Source organism: Cherax quadricarinatus, chromosome 8 (genome assembly GCF_038502225.1).
Source record: "Cherax quadricarinatus isolate ZL_2023a chromosome 8, ASM3850222v1, whole genome shotgun sequence".
Classification (NCBI taxonomy): Eukaryota; Metazoa; Arthropoda; class Malacostraca; order Decapoda; family Parastacidae; genus Cherax; species Cherax quadricarinatus.
Window position 1 is genome coordinate 21689619 of NC_091299.1, and position 23310 is coordinate 21712928.

The following is a 23310-nucleotide window of genomic DNA, read 5'->3' on the forward strand; positions in this document are numbered from 1 at the left end:
TGAAAGAAAGATTTAAATAAAGGTAGGGATGCTTTCATTGCATTCATGGATTTAGAAAAGGCATATAATGGTGTGGACAGTGGAGCAATGAGTGTGGAATAGATAGTAAGTTACTAAATGCTGCAAAGAGCTTTTATGAGGACAGTGAGGCTCGGGTTAGGGTGTGTAGGAAAGAGGGAGATGACTTTCCAGTAAAAGTAGGTCTTAGACAGGGATGTGTAATGTCACCATTGTTGTTTAACATATTTATAGACGTAGTAGTAAAAGAAGGAAATACTAGGGTGTTGGGGAGAGGGGTAGGTTTAAATTATGGGAGATCAAATACAAAAGGGGAGTTGACACAGTTACTTTTTGCTGATGATACTGTGTTCCTGGGAGATTCTAAGGAAAAGTTGCAAAGGTTAGTGGACAAGTTTGGTAGGGTGTATAAAGGTAGAAAATTGAAAGTGAACATAGATAAGAGTAAGGTGATGAGGGTATCAAACAATTTAGATATAAAAAAATTAGATATCACATTTTAGAGAGGGAGTATGGAAGAAATGAATGCTTTCAGATATTTGGGAGTTGACTTGTCAGCAGATGGGTTTATGAAGGATGAGGTTAATCATAGAATTGATGAAAGAAAAAAGGTGAGTGGTGCACTGAGGTATCTGTGGAGACAAAAAACATTATCAATGGAGGCAAAGAAGGGAATGTACGAAAGCATAGTGGCACCAGCACTCCTCGAAAAGGTTGGAGGGAGGGGGTAGATGAGGTTTTGTGGGTGAGGGGCTTGGACTTCCAGCAAGCATGCATGAGTGTGTTAGATAGGAGTGAATGGAGAAGAATGGTTTTTGGGACCTGATGAGCTGTTGGAGTGTGAACAGGGTAATATTTTGTGAAGGGATTCAGGGAAACCAGTTAGCCGGACTTGAGTCCTGGAAATGGGAAGTACAATGCCTGCACTTTAAAGGAGGGGTTTGGGATATTGGTTGTTTGGAGTGACATCTAAACTGTTATATCTGAGTTCCTCCGCAAAGACAGTGATTATGTATGAAAGATGGTGAAAATGTTGAATGATGAAAGTTTCTTTCTTTCTTTCTGGGTTATTCTTTCTTTTTGGGTCACCCTGTCTCGGTGGGAAATGGCAGTGCTAAAAAAAGAATTATAGCTATATTATATCTGTGAATTCCTTACAATGTAAAAAAAGGTATGGAACATGAGCTTACTTAATAATTTACCTTAGTAGAAGAGCACAGGGCATATATGTAGGGTTTGTTCCTAAAACTGTTTTAGAGTAACTGAGACAAAACAGTGGTGTACAATGTCTAATACACAAATGAGTCACAGGAATAATAAAAATTATTTCCTTGACATGTTGTGAAGTGAGCTATAAAACCATGCAAACAGGATCCATATAAGGGGTTTAAAAATCATGTTAAAGTAAAAAGTGGGACCAAGAGCTAGAGCATACACTTTGCCAACCCAAATAGTTAATTACATCACCTTGAAAACCTGAGTGAATGGAGGCATGTTTTCATCTCAAAAACATCAAAACTTTAACACCAGTTTGTATTCCAGTGCCAAGCATAAGATGGAAGATCTACCAAAATACACAATCTTCAGGAGAGGCATCAAACCAATCAAAATAGTGGAAAATCCTCACCAACTAATAATAAAGAATTACAGCATTTTGTTTTAAAGAATGTAAAGCTACTTTCTATGTAGGATATAATGAATGTTTATAGAAATACAAGAGTATCAAACATATGTATCATGAGTATCAAACATCTGTTTATGAATGTTTGTCCCAACTATTATAAGAGGTGAAAACAAACTATCAACCAACCTTGAATCCAGGACGCCAACCAGGAGATTTGATAAGTGATGCATGGAAGCAGGAGAAGTTAATAAGACTGTATGATGCCAGGAAGAAGTTACTCAGCAAAGTTGATACTAAATTCAGGTCACCTGTTGAAAGATTTAATGATGTGACATAATACTGAACAGAATATATGAACAAAGAATTATTCTATTTTTACACAAACTGTTGCATGACTTTAGATTTCAAAATTATTCCTGCAATTTTAGACAAAATGATTAACACTATATATTTCACAAATTCATGTATAATTCAGAGTCAACCTTTGTCTGTTTTATGCAATGCATACAACACAATATAGCCATTTTTTTTTTTTTTTCAACAAGTCGGCCGTCTCCCACCGAGGCAGGGTGACCCAAAAAAAGAAAGAAAATCCCCAAAAAGAAAATACTTTCATCATCATTCAACACTTTCACCACACTCGCACATTATCACTGTTTTTGCAGAGGTGCTCAGAATACAACAGTCTAGAAGCATACACATATAAAGATACACAACATATCCCTCCAAACTGCCAATATCCCAAACCCCTCGTTTAAAGTGCAGGCATTGTACTTCCCATTTCCAGGACTCAAGTCCGACTATATGAAAATAACCGGTTTCCCTGAATCCCTTCACTAAATATTACCCTGCTCACACTCCAACAGATCGTCAGATCCCAAGTACCATTCGTCTCCATTCACTCCTATCTAACACGCTCACGCACGCTTGCTGGAAGTCCAAGCCCCTTGCCCACAAAACCTCCTTTACCCCCTCTCTCCAACCCTTTCGAGGACGACCCCTACCCCGCCTTCCTTCCCCTATAGATTTATATGCTTTCCATGTCATTCTACTTTGATCCATTCTCTCTAAATGACCAAACCACCTCAACAACCCCTCTTCTGCCCTCTGACTAATACTTTTATTAACTCCACACCTTCTCCTAATTTCCACACTCCGAATTTTCTGCATAATATTTACACCACACATTGCCCTTAGACAGGACATCTCCACTGCCTCCAACCGTCTCCTCGCTGCTGCATTTACCACCCAAGCTTCACACCCATATAAGAGTGTTGGTACTACTATACTTTCATACATTCCCTTCTTTGCCTCCATAGATAACGTTTTTTGACTCCACATATACCTCAACGCACCACTCACCTTTTTTCCCCTCATCAATTCTATGATTAACCTCATCCTTCATAAATCCATCCGCCGACACGTCAACTCCCAAGTATCTGAAAACATTCACTTCTTCCATACTCCTCCTCCCCAATTTGATATCCAATTTTTCTTTATCTAAATCATTTGACACCCTCATCACCTTACTCTTTTCTATGTTCACTTTCAACTTTCTACCTTTACACACATTCCCAAACTCATCCACTAACCTTTGCAATTTTTCTTTAGAATCTCCCATAAGCACAGTATCATCAGCAAAAAAGTAACTGTGTCAATTCCCATTTTGAATTTGATTCCCCAAAATTTAATCCCACCCCTCTCCCGAACACCCTAGCATTTACTTCTTTTACAACCCCATCTATAAATATATTAAACAACCATGGTGACATTACACATCCCTGTCTAAGACCTACTTTTACCGGGAAGTAGTCTCCCTCTCTTCTACACACCCTAACCTGAGCCTCACTATCCTCATAAAAACTCTACAGCATTTAATAACTTACCACCTATTCCATATACTTGCAACATCTGCCACATTGCTCCTCTATCCACTCTATCATATGCCTTTTCTAAATCCATAAATGCAATAAAAACTTCCCTATCTTTATCTAAATACTGTTCACATATATGCTTCAATGTAAACACCTGATCTACACATCCCCTACCCACTCTGAAACCTCCTTGCTCATCCGCAATCCTACATTCTGTCTTACCTCTAATTCTTTCAATTATAACCCTACCGTACACTTTTCCTGGTATACTCAGTAAGCTTATTCCTCTATAATTTTTACAGTCTCTTTTGTCCCCTTTCCCTTTATATAAAGGGACTATACATGCTCTCCGCCAATCCCTAGGTACCTTCCCCTCTTTCATACATTTATTAAACAAAAGTACCAACCACTCCAACACTATATCCCCCCCTGCTTTTAACATTTCTGTCATGATCCCATCAGTTCCAGCTGCTTTACCCCCTTTCATTTTACGTAATGCCTCACGTACCTCCCCCACACTTACATTCTGCTCTTCTTCACTCCTAAAAGATGGTATACCTCCCTGACCAGTGCATGAAATTACTGCCTCTGTTTCTTCCTTAACATTTAAAAGTTCCTCAAAATATTCTCGCCATCTACCCAATACCTCCATCTCCCCATCTACTAACTCCCCTACTCTGTTTTTAACTGACAAATCCATATTTTCCCTAGGCTTTCTTAACTTGTTTAACTCACTCCAAAATTTTTTCTTATTTTCATTAAAATTTCTTGACAGTGCCTCTCCCACTCTATCATCTGCTCTCCTTTTGCACTCTCTCACCACTCTCTTTACCTTTCTTTTACTCTCCATATACTCTGCTCTTCTTATAACACTTCTGCTTTGTAAAAACCTCTCATAAGCTACCTTTTTCTCTTTTATCACACCCTTTACTTCATCATTCCACCAATCACTCCTCTTTCCTCCTGCCCCCACCCTCCTATAACCACAAACTTCTGCCCCACATTCTAATACTGCATTTTTAAAACTATTCCAACCCTCTTCAACCCCCCCACTACTCATCTTTGCACTAGCCCACCTTTCTGCCAATAGTCGCTTATATCTCACCCGAACTTCCTCCTCCCTTAGTTTATACACTTTCACCTCCCTCTTACTTGTTGTTGCCACCTTCCTCTTTTCCCATCTACCTCTTACTCTAACTGTAGCTACAACTAAATAATGATCCGATATATCAGTTGCCCCTCTATAAACATGTACATCCTGGAGCCTACCCATCAACCTTTTATCCACCAATACATAATCTAATAAACTACTTTCATTACGTGCTACATCATACCTTGTATATTTATTTATCCTCTTTTTCATAAAATATGTATTACTTATTACCAAATTTCTTTCTACACATAGCTAAATTAAAGGCTCCCCATTTACATTTACCCCTGGCACCCCAAATTTACCTACTACTCCCTCCATAACATTTTTACCCACTTTAGCATTGAAATCCCCAACCACCATTACTCTCACACTTGATTCAAAACTCCCCACGCATTCACTCAACATTTCCCAAAATCTCTCTCTCTCCTCTACACTTCTCTCTTCTCCAGGTGCATACACGCTTATTATAACCCACTTTTCACATCCAATCTTTATTTTACTCCACATAATCCTTGAATTAATACATTTATAGTCCCTCTTTTCCTGCCATAGCTTATCCTTCAACATTATTGCTACTCCTTCTTTAGCTCTAACTCTATTTGAAACCCCTGACCTAATCCCATTTATTCCTCTCCACTGAAACTCTCCCACCCCCTTCAGCTTTGTTTCACTTAAAGCCAGGACATCCAGCTTCTTCTCATTCATAACATCCACAATCATCTCTTTCTTATCATCTGCACAACATCCACGCACATTCAGACTTCCCACTTTGACAATTTTCTTCTTATTCTTTTTAGTAATCTTTACAGGAAAAGGGGTTACTAGCCCATTGTTCCCGGCATTTTAGTTATTTTGTTATCTACATGAAACTATTACAGGGCATAAAAAAAAATCCAAAAAACATTCAACTTGTTTTGTAACCTATCTACCAACAAAAATATAGGTTAAAAATATACATTACCAATTATGATGCATGCTAATGAGATGATAAACACAAGGATGTAACCACGAACAGGATCATTATTTGCACCAGATCCCTTTGAAAATCCATATATGCCAGGATAGAGTTTATCTTTAGCTAAGGCTTGTAAGACACGAGGAGCTCCAACTAGTGAAGCAATAGCTGAGGAGAGGGTGGCAGCAAAGCATCCAATATAGATCAGAGGACCCCAAGCTGACATTAGTTCCATAACCTGATGAATAAAAACAAAATTAAATGAATTATCATGAAAGATTTTATTCTAGCTTAAATAAAAAAGATTATTAATGTTGAGTATTAGGGATGTTTTAGTTCATGTCTATGCACATCTGGAAAAAACAGTTGGAGAATGAATGATGGTGAATGTGTTTCCTTCACTGGGTCACCCTGTTTTGGGTAAGAAATGGCTAATGTGTTCATGGTTTTTAACTCAATGGCTATCTCCAGCAAAGGTAGGTTGGCCCTCTCCTCTTTTTCATTTACATTTATGACCTACCAAATACATCACAACTACTCAAACCCATATTATTTGCAGATGACACAAGATATGTCTTCTCTCACCCAAACCCAGTCTTACTGGCCAACATTGTTAATGCTGAATTGCAGAAAATATCCACCTGGATGATGACTAACAAGCTTACAGTCAATACTGACAAAACCTTCTTCATTCAGTCTGGAAACAGAGCCACAAATGTTCCACTTAACATAGCACTAAACCGATCACCCATCACAAGACACAAAGGGAAAATTCCTAGGAATCCACCTTGACAGTAGCCTTAAATTCCAGACCCATATACAACAAATTTCCAAGAAAATCTCTTAGACAGTAGACATACTATCAAAGATACGGTACTATGTTCCACAATCAGCTCTCCTTGCACTGTATCACTCACTAGTCTCCCCCTATCTCACCTATGGAATTTGTGCATGGAGATCAACAACATCAAATCACCTACGACTACTAATAACCCAGTAAAAGGCTGCAGTCAGATTGATAACAAATTCCCACTTCAGACAACATATTCCACCAATGTTCAAAAGTCTAAAACTACTCACTGTAAAGTACATCCATACTTATTCTTGTGCCTACTAGATACATAGAACACTACACTCAAACAAACTCTTTGCTCAAACTTCTCCTCACCAACCTTAACAGGACGCATGACCATAACACAAGACACAGATCACTTTTTGATGTACCCCGTGTCCACACCACACAATACAAGAACTATGCACATAAAGGGCCCCAAAATTTGGAACTCATTACCAGTAAATACTAAAGTAACCAGGTTTGAACATAAATTCAAGACTTCTCAAAAACCATCTACTCACCCTAAACTAAATATTCAATACTCAATACTGAAATTAAGATCTCCCAAGTACCTAAATCTTAACACTTCAAAATTTAAATACCCAAAGTTCATACATAACTTAATACTACATTGTAGTATAAATACCTGCACAAAACTATACTGCCTTAAACCATACTGTAGCATTCTCATGCTGTAAACTACTTTCACCAACACCCAATATTATTTTCCAATAATATAACTTAAATATTTACTATTGATATACACAACTTACAAAATACCTTCAAATTGTCCCAATGTAATATCCCCAGATTTTAACTTAAGTTAACTTAATGTCTGCTTTAAATAAAAAAAAAAGATATACAACTGAAACAAAATTTGATCTATTTCTCTAGTTTTAAGTAGTCTATAAGCCATTAATTTAGTCTGCCCGTAATGCCGTGGCATGATTGTGGCTCTCTTTGCCTACAGCTCATTATTGCAACTAAAGAATCTCAATGTTAACTTGCAAAGAAATAAAAATTGTATTTCATTATATTGTATAAAGAACAAAACACATTCATCAAGAGATAAATTAAATTTTCTAACCCAGGGAGAATAAGTGGGAATAGTTTTAAATTAAGAAAGAAGAGGTGCCAAAATGGTACAGGATGTCTACAAATTTCACTTGTGATTTCCATTTTTTTACAACAAAATAATAATACATGTATATGAAAACAAAGTTTTCCGCATACGACAGTCAAACTAAGAGTTTTATACAGCTTCATGCTTGTCTAATCTAGGCAACCTCAACATGTATGGTTCTTGTGGCCAGTAATATTTAATAAATATTTCAGTTTATTCCACGTCCTGGCAACAACCATTTGGGGAGGTACTACCGTCCTACCAAGTGAGTGTAAAAAGGAAGCCTGTATTTGTTTTAAATGATGGTAGGATTGCTGGTGTCTTTTTTTCTGTCTCATAAACATGCAAGATTTCAGGTATGTCTTGCTACTTCTACTTACACTTAGGTCACACTACACATACATGTACAAGCATATATATACACACCCCTCTGGGTTTTCTTCTATTTTCTTTCTAGTTCTTATTCTTGTTTATTTCCCCTTATCTCCACGGGGAAGTGGAACAGAATTCTTCCTCCGTAAGCCATGCGTGTTGTAAGAGGCGACTAAAATGCCGGGAGCAAGGGGCTAGTAACCTCACTTCCTGTATATATTACTAAATGTAAAAGGAGAAACTTTCGTTTTCCTTTTGGGCCACCCCGCCTCGGTGGGATACAGCCGGTGTGTTGAAAGAAAGATGTAGTTCTTGTTCTTATTGCTTTTCATTTCATATCCATGGGGAAGTGGAATAAGAATCTTTCCTCCATAAGCCATGCGTTTTGTAAAAGTCAACTAAAATGCCAAAAACAATGGGCTAGTAACCCCTTTTCCCGTATAGTTTGCTAAAAAGAAAAAGAAGAAAACCGTCAAAGTGGGATGTTTGAATGTGCATGGATGTTGTGCGAATGATGAGAAAGAGATGATTGTGGATGTTATGAATGAGAAGAATCTGGATGTCCTGACTAAGTGAAACAAAGCTGAAGGGGATGGGAGTTTTTCAGTGGGGAGAAATAAATGGGATTAGGTTAGGGGTTTCAAATAGTTAGAAATAAAGAAGGAGTAGCAACAATGTTGAAGGATAAGTTATGGCAGGAAAAGAAGGAATATGAATGTATAAATTCAAGGATTATATGGTGTAAAATAAGGGTTGTGTGTGAAAAATGGGTTACAGTAAGTGTTTATACACCTGGAGAAGAGAGAGGTGTAGAGGAGAGAGAGAGATTTTGGGAAATGTTGAGCGAGTGCATGGGGAATTTTGAATCAAGTGAGAGAGTACTTGTGGTTGGGGATCTCAATGCTAAAGTGGGTAAAAATGTTGTGGGGGGGGGGGGGGGAGAGGTAGGTAAATTTGGGGTGCCAGGGGTAAATAAAAATGGGGAGCCTTTAATTGAGCTATGTGTAGAAAGAGGTTTGGTAATAAGTAATACATATTTTATGAAACAGAGGATAAATAATGAAAGTAGTTTGTTAGATTATATATTGGTGGATGAAAGGTTGATGGGTAGGCTTCAGGATGTACATGTTTACAGAGGGGAAATGGATATATCAGATCATTATTTAGTTGTAGCTACAGTTAGAGGAAGAGGAAGACCGGACGAAAGGAAAATGGCAACAGCATGTAAGAAAGAGGTGAAAGTTTATAAACTAAGGGAAGAGAAAGTTAGGGTGAGATATAAGCAACTATTGGCAAAAAGGTGGGCTAATGCAAGTATGAATATAGTGGGAGGGGAAGGGGGGGGGGTTGTACAGGGTTGGGATAGTTTTAAAAATACAGTATTAGAATGTGGGAAAGAAGTTTGTGGCTAAAGGAGGGTGGGTGCAGGAGGAAAGACGGTGAATGGTGGAATGAAGTAAAGGGTGTGATAAAAGAGAAAAAGGTAGCTTATGAGAGGTTTTTACCAAGCAGAAGTGTTGTAAGAAGAGCAGAGTATATGACTAAGTGAAACAAAGCTGAAGGGGATGGGAGTTTTTCAGTGGGGAGAAATAAATGGGATTAGGTTAGGGGTTTCAAATAGTTAGAAATAAAGAAGGAGTAGCAACAATGTTGAAGGATAAGTTATGGCAGGAAAAGAAGGAATATGAATGTATAAATTCAAGGATTATATGGTGTAAAATAAGGGTTGTGTGTGAAAAATGGGTTACAGTAAGTGTTTATACACCTGGAGAAGAGAGAGGTGTAGAGGAGAGAGAGAGATTTTGGGAAATGTTGAGCGAGTGCATGGGGAATTTTGAATCAAGTGAGAGAGTACTTGTGGTTGGGGATCTCAATGCTAAAGTGGGTAAAAATGTTGTGGGGGGGGGGGGGAGAGGTAGGTAAATTTGGGGTGCCAGGGGTAAATAAAAATGGGGAGCCTTTAATTGAGCTATGTGTAGAAAGAGGTTTGGTAATAAGTAATACATATTTTATGAAACAGAGGATAAATAATGAAAGTAGTTTGTTAGATTATATATTGGTGGATGAAAGGTTGATGGGTAGGCTTCAGGATGTACATGTTTACAGAGGGGAAATGGATATATCAGATCATTATTTAGTTGTAGCTACAGTTAGAGTAGGAGGTAGATGGGACGAAAGGAAAATGGCAACAGCAAGCAAGAGAGAGGTGAAAGTGTATAAACTAAGGGAGGAGGAAGTTAGGGTGAGATATAAGCAACTATTGGCAGAAAGGTGGGCTAATGCAAGTATGAATATAGTGGGAGGGGAAGGGGGGGGGTTGTACAGGGTTGGGATAGTTTTAAAAATGCAGTATTAGAATGTGGGAAAGAAGTTTGTGGCTAAAGGAGGGTGGGTGCAGGAGGAAAGACGGTGAATGGTGGAATGAAGTAAAGGGTGTGATAAAAGAGAAAAAGGTAGCTTATGAGAGGTTTTTACCAAGCAGAAGTGTTGTAAGAAGAGCAGAGTATATGGAGAATAAAAGAAAGGTGAAGAGAGTGGTGAGAGAATGCAAAAAGGAGAGCAGATAAAAGAGTGGGAGAGGCACTGGCAAGAAATTCTGCTGAAAATAAGAAATAATTTTGGAGTGAGATAAACAAGTTAAGAAAGCCTAAGGAATGAATGGATTTGTCAGTTAAAAACAGAGTAGGGGAGTTAATAGATGGGGAGCTGGAGGTAATGGGTAGATGGTGGGATTATTTTGAGGAGCTTTTAAATGTCGATGATGAAAAGGAGGCGGTAATTTCATGCACTGGTCAGGGAGGTATACCATCTTTTAGGAGTGAAGAAGAGCACGATGTGAGTGTTTCGAAGGGGATTCCCCTTGTTTGGAAGGGGATTCCCCTTGTTTGGAAGGGGAGTCATCTTCCAAACAATAGTATACCTCCCACCTCTCCCCTCCTCCCGTCTCATCACTCATCAATAAGTCCACAATAAAGATAAATGTCATTTTAGTATTGTTCATTGTGCATGTCTCATTGTTTTCTGTGTACGGAAATGTATATTTCATGTAATAAAAATTATTTTGTTTAATACTTTTGGGTGTCTGGAATGGATTAATTGGATTTCCAATATTTCTTACGGGGAAAATTAATTCGGCTAAAATCCAAATCAGTTAAAGGCAAGTTCTCTGGAACAGATTAATGCCATTACCCGAGGGTCCACTGTAACTCCAACAACACTGGAGGAGTCAGTTTCGTGCTGTCCTTTTTCCATCGATTAATCACTTAACTTACTTGCTACACTGTTAATGCTAGACTTTATTGCTGGTTGGCACTATAGTCTTTATCAACTCAAGCTGCTTTAGTATCTTACATATCGTAGAATCACTGAATCACTGAAGAAGGCACTTTCTTTCCTCTCTCTTCCTCCTTCACTTTGGTACTCTGCTATGAGTTCTTTCTTGAATTCTATAGTTTTTCTCACCTTCTTTACCAAGGGGCTGGCACTAGTACAATATTTTACGATGTTTTCATGAGTTTTATGATTGTTCATGGTTCAATAGGTTAAGGAAGCAGTATTGCTAGGCTAAGTAAATGCTATTATTACATTTCCCAACTATATTTGTGCACCAAACATTTGCAATTTTTCAACATTCGCAAGGTTCTTGATCCCCCAACCCTCGCGAATGTGAAGGGAGGCCTGTATATAAAATATGCAATAAAACACCAGAAATTTTGGAAAGTTTCCAGACATAATAGATACATGTGCTCATGGAAAATGTAAACAAACCAGGTGGGGTGCACTGTATTAGAAAGACCAGGAGCCGTATAGCAAGTTTTGGTCATAATTTGAAATTATTAGAACGCCATATGGCAAAACGCCATAAAGCGGGGCCCTACTGTATATACACACACCCCTCTGGGGTTTTCTTCTATTTTCTTACTAGTTCCTGTTCTTGTTTATTTCCTCTTATCTCCACGGGGAAGTGGAATGGAATTCTTCTTCTTCCGTAAGCCATGTGTGTCGTAAGAGGTGACTAAAACACCGGGAGCAAGGGGTTAGTAACCCCCTTCTCCTGTATACATTACTAAAGTTAAAAAGAAAAACTTATGTTTTTCTTTTAGGGTCACCCTGCCTCTGTAGGATACAGCCAGTTTGTTGAAAGAAGAAGAAAAAAAGAGGAATGGAAAGGAAATGAAAAACTCCAGAATAATTCTTGATTTCAATTTCTTTCTTTCTTTACTAATTTTTTTTTTTAACAAGTCGGCTGTCTCCCACCGAGGCAGGGTGACCCAAAAAGAAAGAAAATACTTTCATCATCATTCAACACTTTCATCTCACTCACACATAATCACTGTTTTTGCAGAGGTGCTCAGAACACAACATTTAAGAAGCATATACGTATAAAGATAAACAACATATCCCTCCAAACTGCCAATATCCCAAACCCCTCCTTTAGAGTGCAGGCATTGTACTTCCCATTTCCAGGACTCAAGTCCGGCTATATAAAAATAACCAGTTTCCCTGAATCCCTTCATTAAATATTACCCTGCTCACACTCCAACAGCTCGTCAGGTCCCAAATACCATTCGTCTCCATTCACTCCTATCGAACGCGCTCATGCACGCCTGCTGGAAGTCCAAGCCCCTCGCCCACAAAACCTCTCTTACCCCTTCCTTCCAACCTTTTCGAGGACAACCCCTACCCCTCCTTCCTTCCCCTAAAGATTTATACGCTCTCCATGTCATTCTACTTTGATCCATTCTCTCTAAATGACCAAACCACTTCAACAACCCCTCTTCAGCCCTCTGACTAATACTTTTATTAACTCCACACCTTCTCCTAATTTCCACACTCCGAATTTTCTGCATATTTATACCACACACTGCCCTTAGACAGGACATCTCCACTACCTCCAACCGCCTCCTCGCTGCTGCATTCACAACCCAAGCTACACAAACATATAAGAGTGTTGGCACTACTATACTTTCATACATTCCCTTCTTTGCCTCCATAGATAACGTTTTTTGTCTCCACATATACCTCAACGCACCACTCACCTTTTTTCCCTCATCAATTCTATGATTAACCTCATCCTTCATAAATCCATCCGCCGACACGTCAACTCCCAAGTATCTGAAAACATTCACTTCTTCCATACTCCTCCTCCTCAATTTGATAACCAATTTTTCTTTATCTAAATCATTTGATACCCTCATCACCTTACTCTTTTCTATGTTCACTTTCAACTTTCTACCTTTACACACACACACTCCCAAACTCATCCACTAACCTTTGCAATTATTCTTTAGAATCTCCCATAAACACAGTATCATCAGGAAAAAGCAACTGTGTCAATTCCCATTTTGTATTTAATTCCCCATAATTTAATCCCACCCCTCTCCTGAACACCCTAGCATTTACTTCTTTTACAACCCCATCTATAAATATATTAAACAACCATGGTGACATTACACATCCCTGTCTAAGACCTACTTTTACTGGGAAGTAGTCTCCCTCTCTTCTACACACTTTAACCTGAGCCTCACTATCCTCATAAAAACTCTTTACAGCATTTAGTAACTTACCACCTATTCCATATACTTGCAACATCTGCCACATTGCTCCTCTATCCACTCTATCATATGCCTTTTCTAAATCCATAAATGCAATAAAAACTTCCCTACCTTTATCTAAATACTGTTCACATATATGCTTCAATGTAAACACCTGATCTACACATCCCCTACCCACTCTGAAACCTCCTTGCTCATCCGCAATCCTACATTCTGTCTTACCTCTAATTCTTTCAATTATAACCGTACCATACACTTTTGTTAGGTAAGACACATATGCAACAGTTAGGTATCTTTATTTCGAAACGTTTCGCCTACACAGTAGGCTTCTTCATTCGAGTACAGAAAAGTTGATAGTCCAAAACAACTGTTTCGGACTATGGAACAATACTCTTCTCCAGACTGAGGGACTGACCACCTCAAAACTTCAAGGGTGATGGACTGATTACATCGTCTTCAAGTATCTTCTGCTTCTATCAACTTTTCTGTACTCGAATGAAGAAGCCTACTGTGTAGGCGAAACGTTTCGAAATAAAGATACCTAACTGTTGCATATGTGTCTTACCTAACAACCTGTCGGTATTTTATACCGTTTTAATGTTCACCATACACTTTTCCTGGTATACTCAGTAAACTTATTCCTCTACAATTTTTACAATCTCTTTTGTCCCCCTTCCCTTTATATAAAGGGACTATACATGCTCTCTGCCAATCCCTAGGTACCTTCCCCTCTTTCATACATTTATTAAAGAAAAATACCAACCACTCCAACACTATATCCTCCCCTGCTTTTAACATTTCTGTCATGATCCCGTCAGTTCCAGCTGCTTTACCCCCTTTCCTTCTATGTAATGCCTCACACACCTCCCCCACACTCACATCCTGTTTTTCTTCACTCCTAAAAGATGGTATACCTCCCTGGCCAGTGCATGAAATTACCGCTTCCCTACTTTAATAATATGTACAGTATTCACAACAGAGCAATGCTCACCAGATTAGTAAATACATACTGCATTACCCTAAGGAAGAATGAACATAAACACACTATTACTTTAATAAATGCTATACTCACTTGAAAGCTGTTTTGAGTTCCATAGGAACATACTTTTATTCCATTTTCATCTGTATCTCCAGTTTTGCTGCAGGATTCATTGGTGAATACAGGATTCTCCCAGAAGTTTGTAACATTATCCTTATACTCAATGTATATGGAACTATTACCTGAAAATAAAAAAAATACTGTACTCAGTTATCATTATTTTGAATTTCCACATACAAAATCAAGTTGTCCATTTTTATACAGTAAACATAATGGACATTCATTCTGAGACTCTGAAATTTAATATTTCTTGACAAAGGCTGACCTAAAAAGTATGAGCTTATCACACATACACCAAACAGTCACATAAAAAAAAGAGACTAGAAAAAATAAACTCCAAAATTCAATCATAATCACTACCATCCAAAAATGGGGAAAATGCACATTTCTTTATATAAAAAAAATTGTGAACATACCAGATAGGCACAAAACAGCCATATACAATATATAAGTGCTTTTCTTATATAACACATCAGCCTTTTCCCACCAAGGCAGGGAGACCTGAACAAGAAGAAACACTTTCCTAATTATTCACTCCATCACTGTCTTGTCAGAGGAGTGCTGATACTACAGCTCCAAAATTGCAACACATCTCCAACCTTCCTTCAGAGTTCAGGAACTGTACTTCCCAATTACTTTTTAAATTAACTCGTAAACCTAATTTCATTTAGCCTCCCCATCCCTATACCACCTACCAACTAACCAGCATGTCTTTGTATTGCAGTGTATATGTTATGAACCTGTGAATATACAGGGTGTTTCACTCATAGGAGGCCCCCAAGCTGGTACTCCTCTAGTTGCAACCGTCTTGTTTGTATATTATGCCTGTAGTAAAGGATAACTCAGGACCTCCTACTCATAGAAGGCCCCAAGGTATCCTTCCTACTGAGTTATCCTTTACTTGGGGCCTCTTATGAGTGAAACACCTCATATATTTCCCTACTACTGTACTTTTCCTCACTCCCTCCAACCTTAGTCCCAACATTTGTGTTGGCATAACTCATCTTCTGCCTGGGTGTCTATTTTCTCTGGACTTGGTACAAGACACAAACTGAAAACCAACCATAGGATTTCATTCAAAATATGCTTATTGTATTTTCCATGCCCAAATATGTTTCATTATTCTTTCTTATGAATGTCAGTTTAGAATTATATCTAAAGACATAATGTTAAAAAATCATGTGTTGCTTTGTTTCAGTGATAGTATAATAGTGACTTTTTACTGAACATAGCAAATTACAGGTAGAAACACGATCACTGCATATAAGTAAATTCACAGAGCAAAACTGCATAAAGCAACAACAGTCTGTATAGAAATTTCAGTTCTCTCAAGCTCATTAAATATTACCTTATTCCCTCACTCAATTTCATGCTCTTGTTCCTGCTCACACATACTCTCTTTCCTGGTAGCTCTCTCATTTGTTTGCTCTTACACAGTCAGTCTCTTAAATAAAGCAATAAAGGGATCAAACACTTGAAGGATAGAGAAATGCCTTCTGAATGCAGCATAAAGGGTTATAAACTATTCCACACTGACAGGATCAACAGGAAGGGTGGTGGAGTGGCGATGTATGTCAGAGATAATTTAACTTGTTGTGTTAGACATGATATAAGAATAGAAACATCGGACACAGAATCTGTTTGGCTACAGTTTCTAGAGGGGTATGAAAATTAATTCTGGGTGTGATATATAGGCCCCCAAACCTTGATAGGGAGTGCAGTAAGCTGCTATGTGACGAAATTCATAAGGCGTCTAGATGTGAAAATGTTGAGTTAATGGGGGAATTTAACTTTAGACAAATTGATTGGAACAATCTGACAGGTAATCTTGAGTCTAGCGACTTTCTTGATACAGTTCAGGATTGCTTTTTTAAAACAGTTTGTGACAGAACCAACTAGAGGAAACAATCTGCTTGACTTGGTTCTTGCCAACAAAGATTCACTAATTAATAATCTTGAGGTTAATGATGAGCTTAGGGGACAGTGATCACAAATCATTTAGTTTCAATATATTATGGAATTACCCAGTACACTGCAATCAAGTCTCTGTCAAAGACTTTCAATTGGCTGATTTCCTGGGGCTGAAAAATTACCTGGGTGGGCTAAATTGGGATGATCTGGCTATGGGTCAGGTAGCTGATGTTGGTTGCCAATAGGAAGTTTTCAGAGCATAGTTCTAGTTGCTCAGTCAACTTTTGTTCCGAGTAGGGAAATTAGATCTAACAAAAATGATCCCAAATGGATGAACAATAGATTAAAACATCTCATAGGCATATCAAAAGAGGGGAAGGGCAGTTAAGAAATCAATATATTCAATTAAAGAGAGAAATAAAAAAAAGGAATAAGAAAAGCAAAAAGGGATTATGAGGCTAAGGTCACAAGGGATTCGAAGACTAACTCAAAAGGGTTTTTCAGGTATACAGAAGTAAGATTAGAGACAAGATAGGCCCACTTAAGAGTAGCTCAGGTCAGATCACTGACAGTGGTAGGGATGTGTGAAATTTTCAATTCTTACTTCCTCTCAGTCTTTACTCAGGAAGATACTAGCGAAATTCCTGAAATAATAAATTATGTAGAACAGGACAATAATAAACTATGCACGATTGCAGTAACTAGTGACATGGTCCTCAGACAAATAGAAAAATTAAAACCTAACAAATCCCCAGGCCCTGATGAACTGTTTGCAAGGGTTTTAAAGGAATATAAAGAGGAACTTTGCAAACCTTTGGCTAATCTTTTCAACATATCACTATAAACTGGCATAGTGCCTGATAAGTGGAAAATGGCAAATGTAATACCTATTTACAAGGCAAGTGACAGGTCCTTAGCTTCGAACTAAAGACCAATAAGCCTTACCTCCATAGTGGAAAAATTTATGGAATCAATAATTGCCAAGGCAATTCGTAGCCATCTTGATAGGCATAAACTGATAAATGAATCTCAACACGGTTTTACTAAGGGGCGTTCCTGTCTTATGAATTTACTAACTTTTTTTGCTAAGGTGTTTGAGGAGGTAGATCATGGTAATGAATACGATATTGCGTATATGGACTTCAATAAGGCTTTTGATAGAGTTCCACATCAGAAACTTTTGAGGAAACTTAAGGTACACGGAATAGGAGGAGAAATTTTTTCCTGGGTAGAGGCGTGGTTGGCAAATAGGCAACAAAGAGTTTGCATAAATAGGGAGAAATCAGAATGGAGGCACATCACAAGTGATGTTCCACAGGAGTCAGTGTTGGGCCCCTTGTTGTTCACAATTTACATAAACGATATAGATAAGGGAATAAATAGCGACATAAGCATATTTGCTGATGACACCAAAATAGGCCATCCACTTCATTCTATTGAGGACATTAGTGCTCTCCAGGATGATTTGAATAGACTGATGCAGTGGTCGGAGAAGTGGCAGATGCAGTTTGATATGGACAAATGCAAAGTGCTAAATGTTGGACAGGACAAAAACCATGCCACTTATAAACTGAATAGTGTAGATCTTAATACTACTGATTGCAAAAAGGATTTACAAGTTCTGGTTAGCAGTAATCTGAAACCAAGACAACAATGCATAAGGGTTCACAATAAAGCTAACAGAATCCTTGGCTTCATATCAAGAAGTATAAATAATAGAAGTCCTCAGGTTGTTCAACTCTATATATCCTTGGTTAGGCCTCAATGGCTTCAGAATGGATATAAATGCATTGGAAAACGTACAGAGGATGACAAAGTTGATCCCATGTATCAGAAATCTTCCCTATGAGGATAGATTGAGGACCCTGAATCTGCACTCTCTAGAAAGGCATTGAATTAGGGGGGATATGACTGAGGTGTATAAATGGAAAACAGGAATAAATAAAGGGGATGTAAATAGCGTGCTGAAAATATCCAGCCAAGACAGGACTCGCAGCAATGGCTTCAAGTTGGAAAAATTCAGATTCAGGAAGGATATAGGAAAGCACTGGTTTGGTAACAGAGTTGTGGATGAGTGGAACAAACTTCCAGGTACTGCCATAGACGCTTAGACGTTGTGTAGTTTTAAAAATAGGTTGGATAAACACATGAGTGGGTGTGGGTGGGTGTGAGTTGGACCTGACTAGCTTGGGCTACCAGGTCTGGTGCCATGCTCCTTTCTTAAGTGGAAGTGACCTGACTAGGTGGTCACTGTTCTAGGCTGGAGGAGTGGCATGGACCTGGTTTGCATGGGTCAGTAGGCCTGTTGCAGTGTTCCTTCTTTCTTATGTTCTTATGAAATATACATTTTCCTACACACATAAAGAAGGATATATGCACAATATATATTGTGCATGTACTGTACTAAATGAAAAATAAATGACACTTACCTTTACTGAAGATGTAGTGATGAGTGATGGGATGGGAAGAGGGGAGATGGAGGTCTATTATTTTTTGGAAGGGGAATTCCCTTCCATAAGGACTTTAGGTAGCAAGTCTTTTTCCGGGGTTACTTTCCTTCAGATATCAGGAGATGCTATCTCCTGATATCTGTTTTTCGTTTATCCACACCAATAACAGTCTCTCAACATCTTCGAGTACTTGTGATCTGTGTTTTGAAAAGATACCTGCACCTTTTGCAACAACAGCTTCCTTGATTGCCTTTTAGTTGGCCAAGATAGTAGTGATGGTTGATTGGGGTTTGTTGTACAACCTGGCCAGCTCGGAGACACGCACTCCACTTTCATACTTTATTATCTCCTTCTTCATTTTGATTGCAATTTTCACCCTTTTTACCACACGGTTGGCACTAGAAGCTTTCTTTGGGCCCATGGTGGCTTATTTAGCAGTTACAAGCACTAAAAACACTAGAATAATACAAAATGTACCGAATGTATGCGTGGAAGCGACCACACGGGCTAGTAAACATTGGCACACTAACTGAAGGCAGGGCAGCTGAGGCGTGCTCAGGCCAGAGGGACGCATGGAAGCATTCTGGATGAATGATGTAAGTAGAGTCAGTAGAATGATGTAAGTTTGTAGGTCAGAAGAAATTTTTTACACTGAGACGCTTCCTAAGTCAATTTTAGTGTTAGATGAGGCCTTTGTAAGTCAAGGGTCCACTGTACTTTGTATATATTCCTAGACAATAGTAAATGACCACACGTCAGTGTGTTTGTGACAATCTAAGTACAATTTCAGTACCAAATATTAGTGTCAGAACAAAGATTGGTTATGAAATGACAAGAACTACTATAAATTGTAATTATCATAACATAAAAATTATATAAAGTAATATAAAAATGAGAAAAAAAGGTATATCGGCAACACTTCTGCAAGTGGCAGGACTCGATGTTGCTGTCAGGTGAGCATTAAGTGCCAACTTCACAGCCTCATATCTTGGTAAGTACTGACCCTAATTTTTTTCATTTTAATCCTATAACACCTAGAAAAATATTCTCTATTTCTATATACTATATAAAAAAAAATTTCAAAATATTCGGGGCATTGGGCGAGAGAACGTATATAACATTGTACAGTGGACCCTCAACCAATGGTGGCATCGACTAATGCCAAAATCTTTGGCGTCAAAAAATTGGCTCTACCAACAGCGAAAAACTCGTCTAAAGGCTTTCGTCCCGAACATGTCCATGCGGCCTGAGCGGACCCAGCCACTCCAAGACTCCATGTACAGCCAGTGTTTACAAGCCATTTCAGTCGGTTCCACGTGCACCTGCAATACATTTTGTATTATTCCAGTGTTTTTAGTGCTTGTAACTGCGAAATAAGCCACCATGGGCTCAAAGAAAGTTTCTAGTGCCAGCCCTGTGATAAAGAAGGAAAGAAACACAATAAAATTCAAGAAAAAACTCATAGCAAAGTACCAAAGTGCAGGAGGAGAGAGAGGGGAGAATGTGCCTCTTGCAGTGATTCACTGATTCTATGATATGTATGATACTAAAGCAGCAGGTATCGATAAAGGCTATAGTGCCAGCCAGCGATGAAGTATAGAATTAACAGTGTAGAAAGTAAGTTAAGCGAGTAAGTGACAGAAAAACGACAAAAAAGTAACTCTCCAATGTAGTTAGATGTGTGTATATCCGCTGAACATACGCTGGCCAGCTATCTTCCCCTACCCTAAACCTCTGCCAGCATCTTCTCCATCAAACTAACTAATTAAACTAACATCTCCTCCAAGGTAAGTGTAAATATAAAAGTGTAAGCATAAAAGTAAATATATTAATTGTAAATATAGAAGAGCCCAATGGAAATACCTAAGTCATTCTGGCTTTTTTGGGTTATCCTAGGTACTTTACACATATGCTGCTATGTATGATAATCTATGTAACTGTATTTGTGTATACCTGAATAAACTTATTTATAAATTAAAATGTAAATATTTCTTATTTATAAATTAAAATGTAAATATTTCTTATTTATAAATTACATACATTGTTTAAGTTTGATGGTGGTGCTGGCAGAAGCCTCCACCACCACCAACACGGCTTCTCTCAGTGGCGGCCCTTAAACCCAACAACAACACTTACACCATTTACTCCTCTCATACATTATGACATATTTTATTCATTCTAGAGTATATATCATGTTTCTATGTTTATTTTTATTCTATTATCACACCGGCCGATTCCCACCAAAGCAGGGTGGCCCGAAAAGAAAAACTTTCACCATCATTCACTCCATCACTGTCTTGCCAGAAGGGTGCTTTACACTACAGTTTTTAAACTGCAACATTAACACCCCTCCTTCAGAGTGCAGGCACTGTACTTCCCATCTCCAGGACTCAAGTCCAGCCTGCCGGTTTCCCTGAACCCCTTCATAAATGTTACTTTGCTCACACTCCAATAGCACGTCAAGTATTAAAAACCATTTGTCTCCATTCACTCCTATCAAACACGCTCACGCGTGCCTGCTGAAAGTCCAAGCCCCTCGCACACAAAACAACCTTTACCCCCTCCCTCCAACCTTTCCTAGGCCGACCCCTACCCCACCTTCCTTCCACTACAGACTGATACACTCTTGAAGTCATTCTGTTTCGCTCCATTCTCTCTACATGTCCGAACCACCTCAACAACCCTTCCTCAGCCCTCTGGACAACAGTTTTGGTAATCCCGCACCTCCTCCTAACTTCCAAACTACGAATTCTCTGCATTATATTCACACCACACATTGCCCTCAGACATGACATCTCCACTGCCTCCAGCCTTCTCCTCGCTGCAACATTCATCACCCATGCTTCACACCCATATAAGAGTGTTGGTAAAACTATACTCTCATACATTCCCCTCTTTGCCTCCAAGGACAAAGTTCTTTGTCTCCACAGACTCCTAAGTGCACCACTCACCCTTTTCCCCTCATCAATTCTATGATTCACCTCATCTTTCATAGACCCATCCGCTGACACGTCCACTCCCAAATATCTGAACACATTCACCTCCTCCATACTCTCTCCCTCCAATCTGATATCCAATCTTTCATCACCTAATCTTTTTGTTATCCTCATAACCTTACTCTTTCCTGTATTCACTTTTAATTTTCTTCTTTTGCATACCCTACCAAATTCATCCACCAATCTCTGCAACTTTTCTATGTTATTAATATTATTTATAATGTCACATTAGATGAATTGTGATTGATAAATAAGCTGTAGAGATGATATCAGCGTCATATTGAAGCATAACAAACTTGTCTTCCTCTTGCCTCCTACGTGTCTATCGTACACCAACAAGTTAATCAATAAAGATAAGTCAATAAAGGTAAGTATGATGTTAAATGTTCATTTATCCATTTTATTGGTGCTTTATATTTATTTGTCATTGTTTTCTCTATGTATATTTATATTTAATCTTCAAAAAAATATTTTTTTGTTAATACTTTTGGCTGTCTGAAACAGATTAATTGGATTTCCATTATTTCTTATGGGGAAAATGAATTCGACTAAAGGCTAGCTCTCTGGAACGGATTAAAGCAGTTGGCTGAGGGTCCACTGTATATATATACACATTTGGACCCATTTAGGGGTTAATGTTCTCTCTCTTTAATGTTCTTTCTCTTTACTGCTCTCTCTAATGCTCTCATTACTGAAATACTTTTCCTAGCAGATGAACTGAACAAAGTAACAGCCTAAAAAACATTACTACCATCGCCACATTCTAGCAGTCATACAAAAAAAAGATAAAGTTAAATGTTTAAATGGATAAAATTAAATGTTGAAATGGATAAAATTAAATGTGGAAATGGGTAAAATTAAATTCAAAAAAACAATTTTCAACAGTACTCTCTGGAAACATTAGCAAGTAAATGCTGCTGCAATGCATCATCCATTATTAAAAAAAAGATACACACCTGAAGCATCTTTCATTACAGCTGCTCCAATGAGTATTGGATAGATGAGGTATGTGCAGAATGTGGTGAAAATGGCACCCAGTGTCCCTTTAGGAATAGCAGAGGCTGGATCCTGTAAGCAATGTTGATCACTGTTATTAATGTTTTTTTTTTTTTTTCAACAAGTCGGTCGTCTCCCACCGAGGCAGGGTGACCCAAAAAAGAAAGAAAATCCCCAAAAAGAAAATACTTTCATCATCATTCAACACTTTCACCACACTCACACACTATCACTGTTTTTGCAGAGGTGCTCAGAATACAACAGTTTAGAAGCATATACGTATAAAGATACACAACATATCCCTCCAAACTGCCAATATTGTTATTATTATTATTAATGTAACTAGACT

At 38.3% G+C, this 23310-nt stretch overlaps 1 protein-coding gene across 3 annotated transcripts in view; it reads right to left on the reverse strand.

The window, feature by feature from the left end:
* The window catches only part of LOC128685247 (bumetanide-sensitive sodium-(potassium)-chloride cotransporter-like), a 213567-nt gene that overhangs the window by 77486 nt on the left and 112771 nt on the right, over positions 1 to 23310 (reverse strand). For all 3 annotated transcript variants that reach the window (XM_070082928.1, XM_070082927.1, XM_070082929.1), the window contains exons 9-12: positions 22922 to 23033; positions 14582 to 14730; positions 5631 to 5862; positions 1829 to 1950 (exon numbers count right to left, since the gene is read on the reverse strand). In XM_070082928.1, the coding sequence (XP_069939029.1) occupies positions 1829 to 1950; positions 5631 to 5862; positions 14582 to 14730; positions 22922 to 23033 (615 nt within the window). The remainder of the gene's footprint in view (positions 1 to 1828; positions 1951 to 5630; positions 5863 to 14581; positions 14731 to 22921; positions 23034 to 23310) is intronic.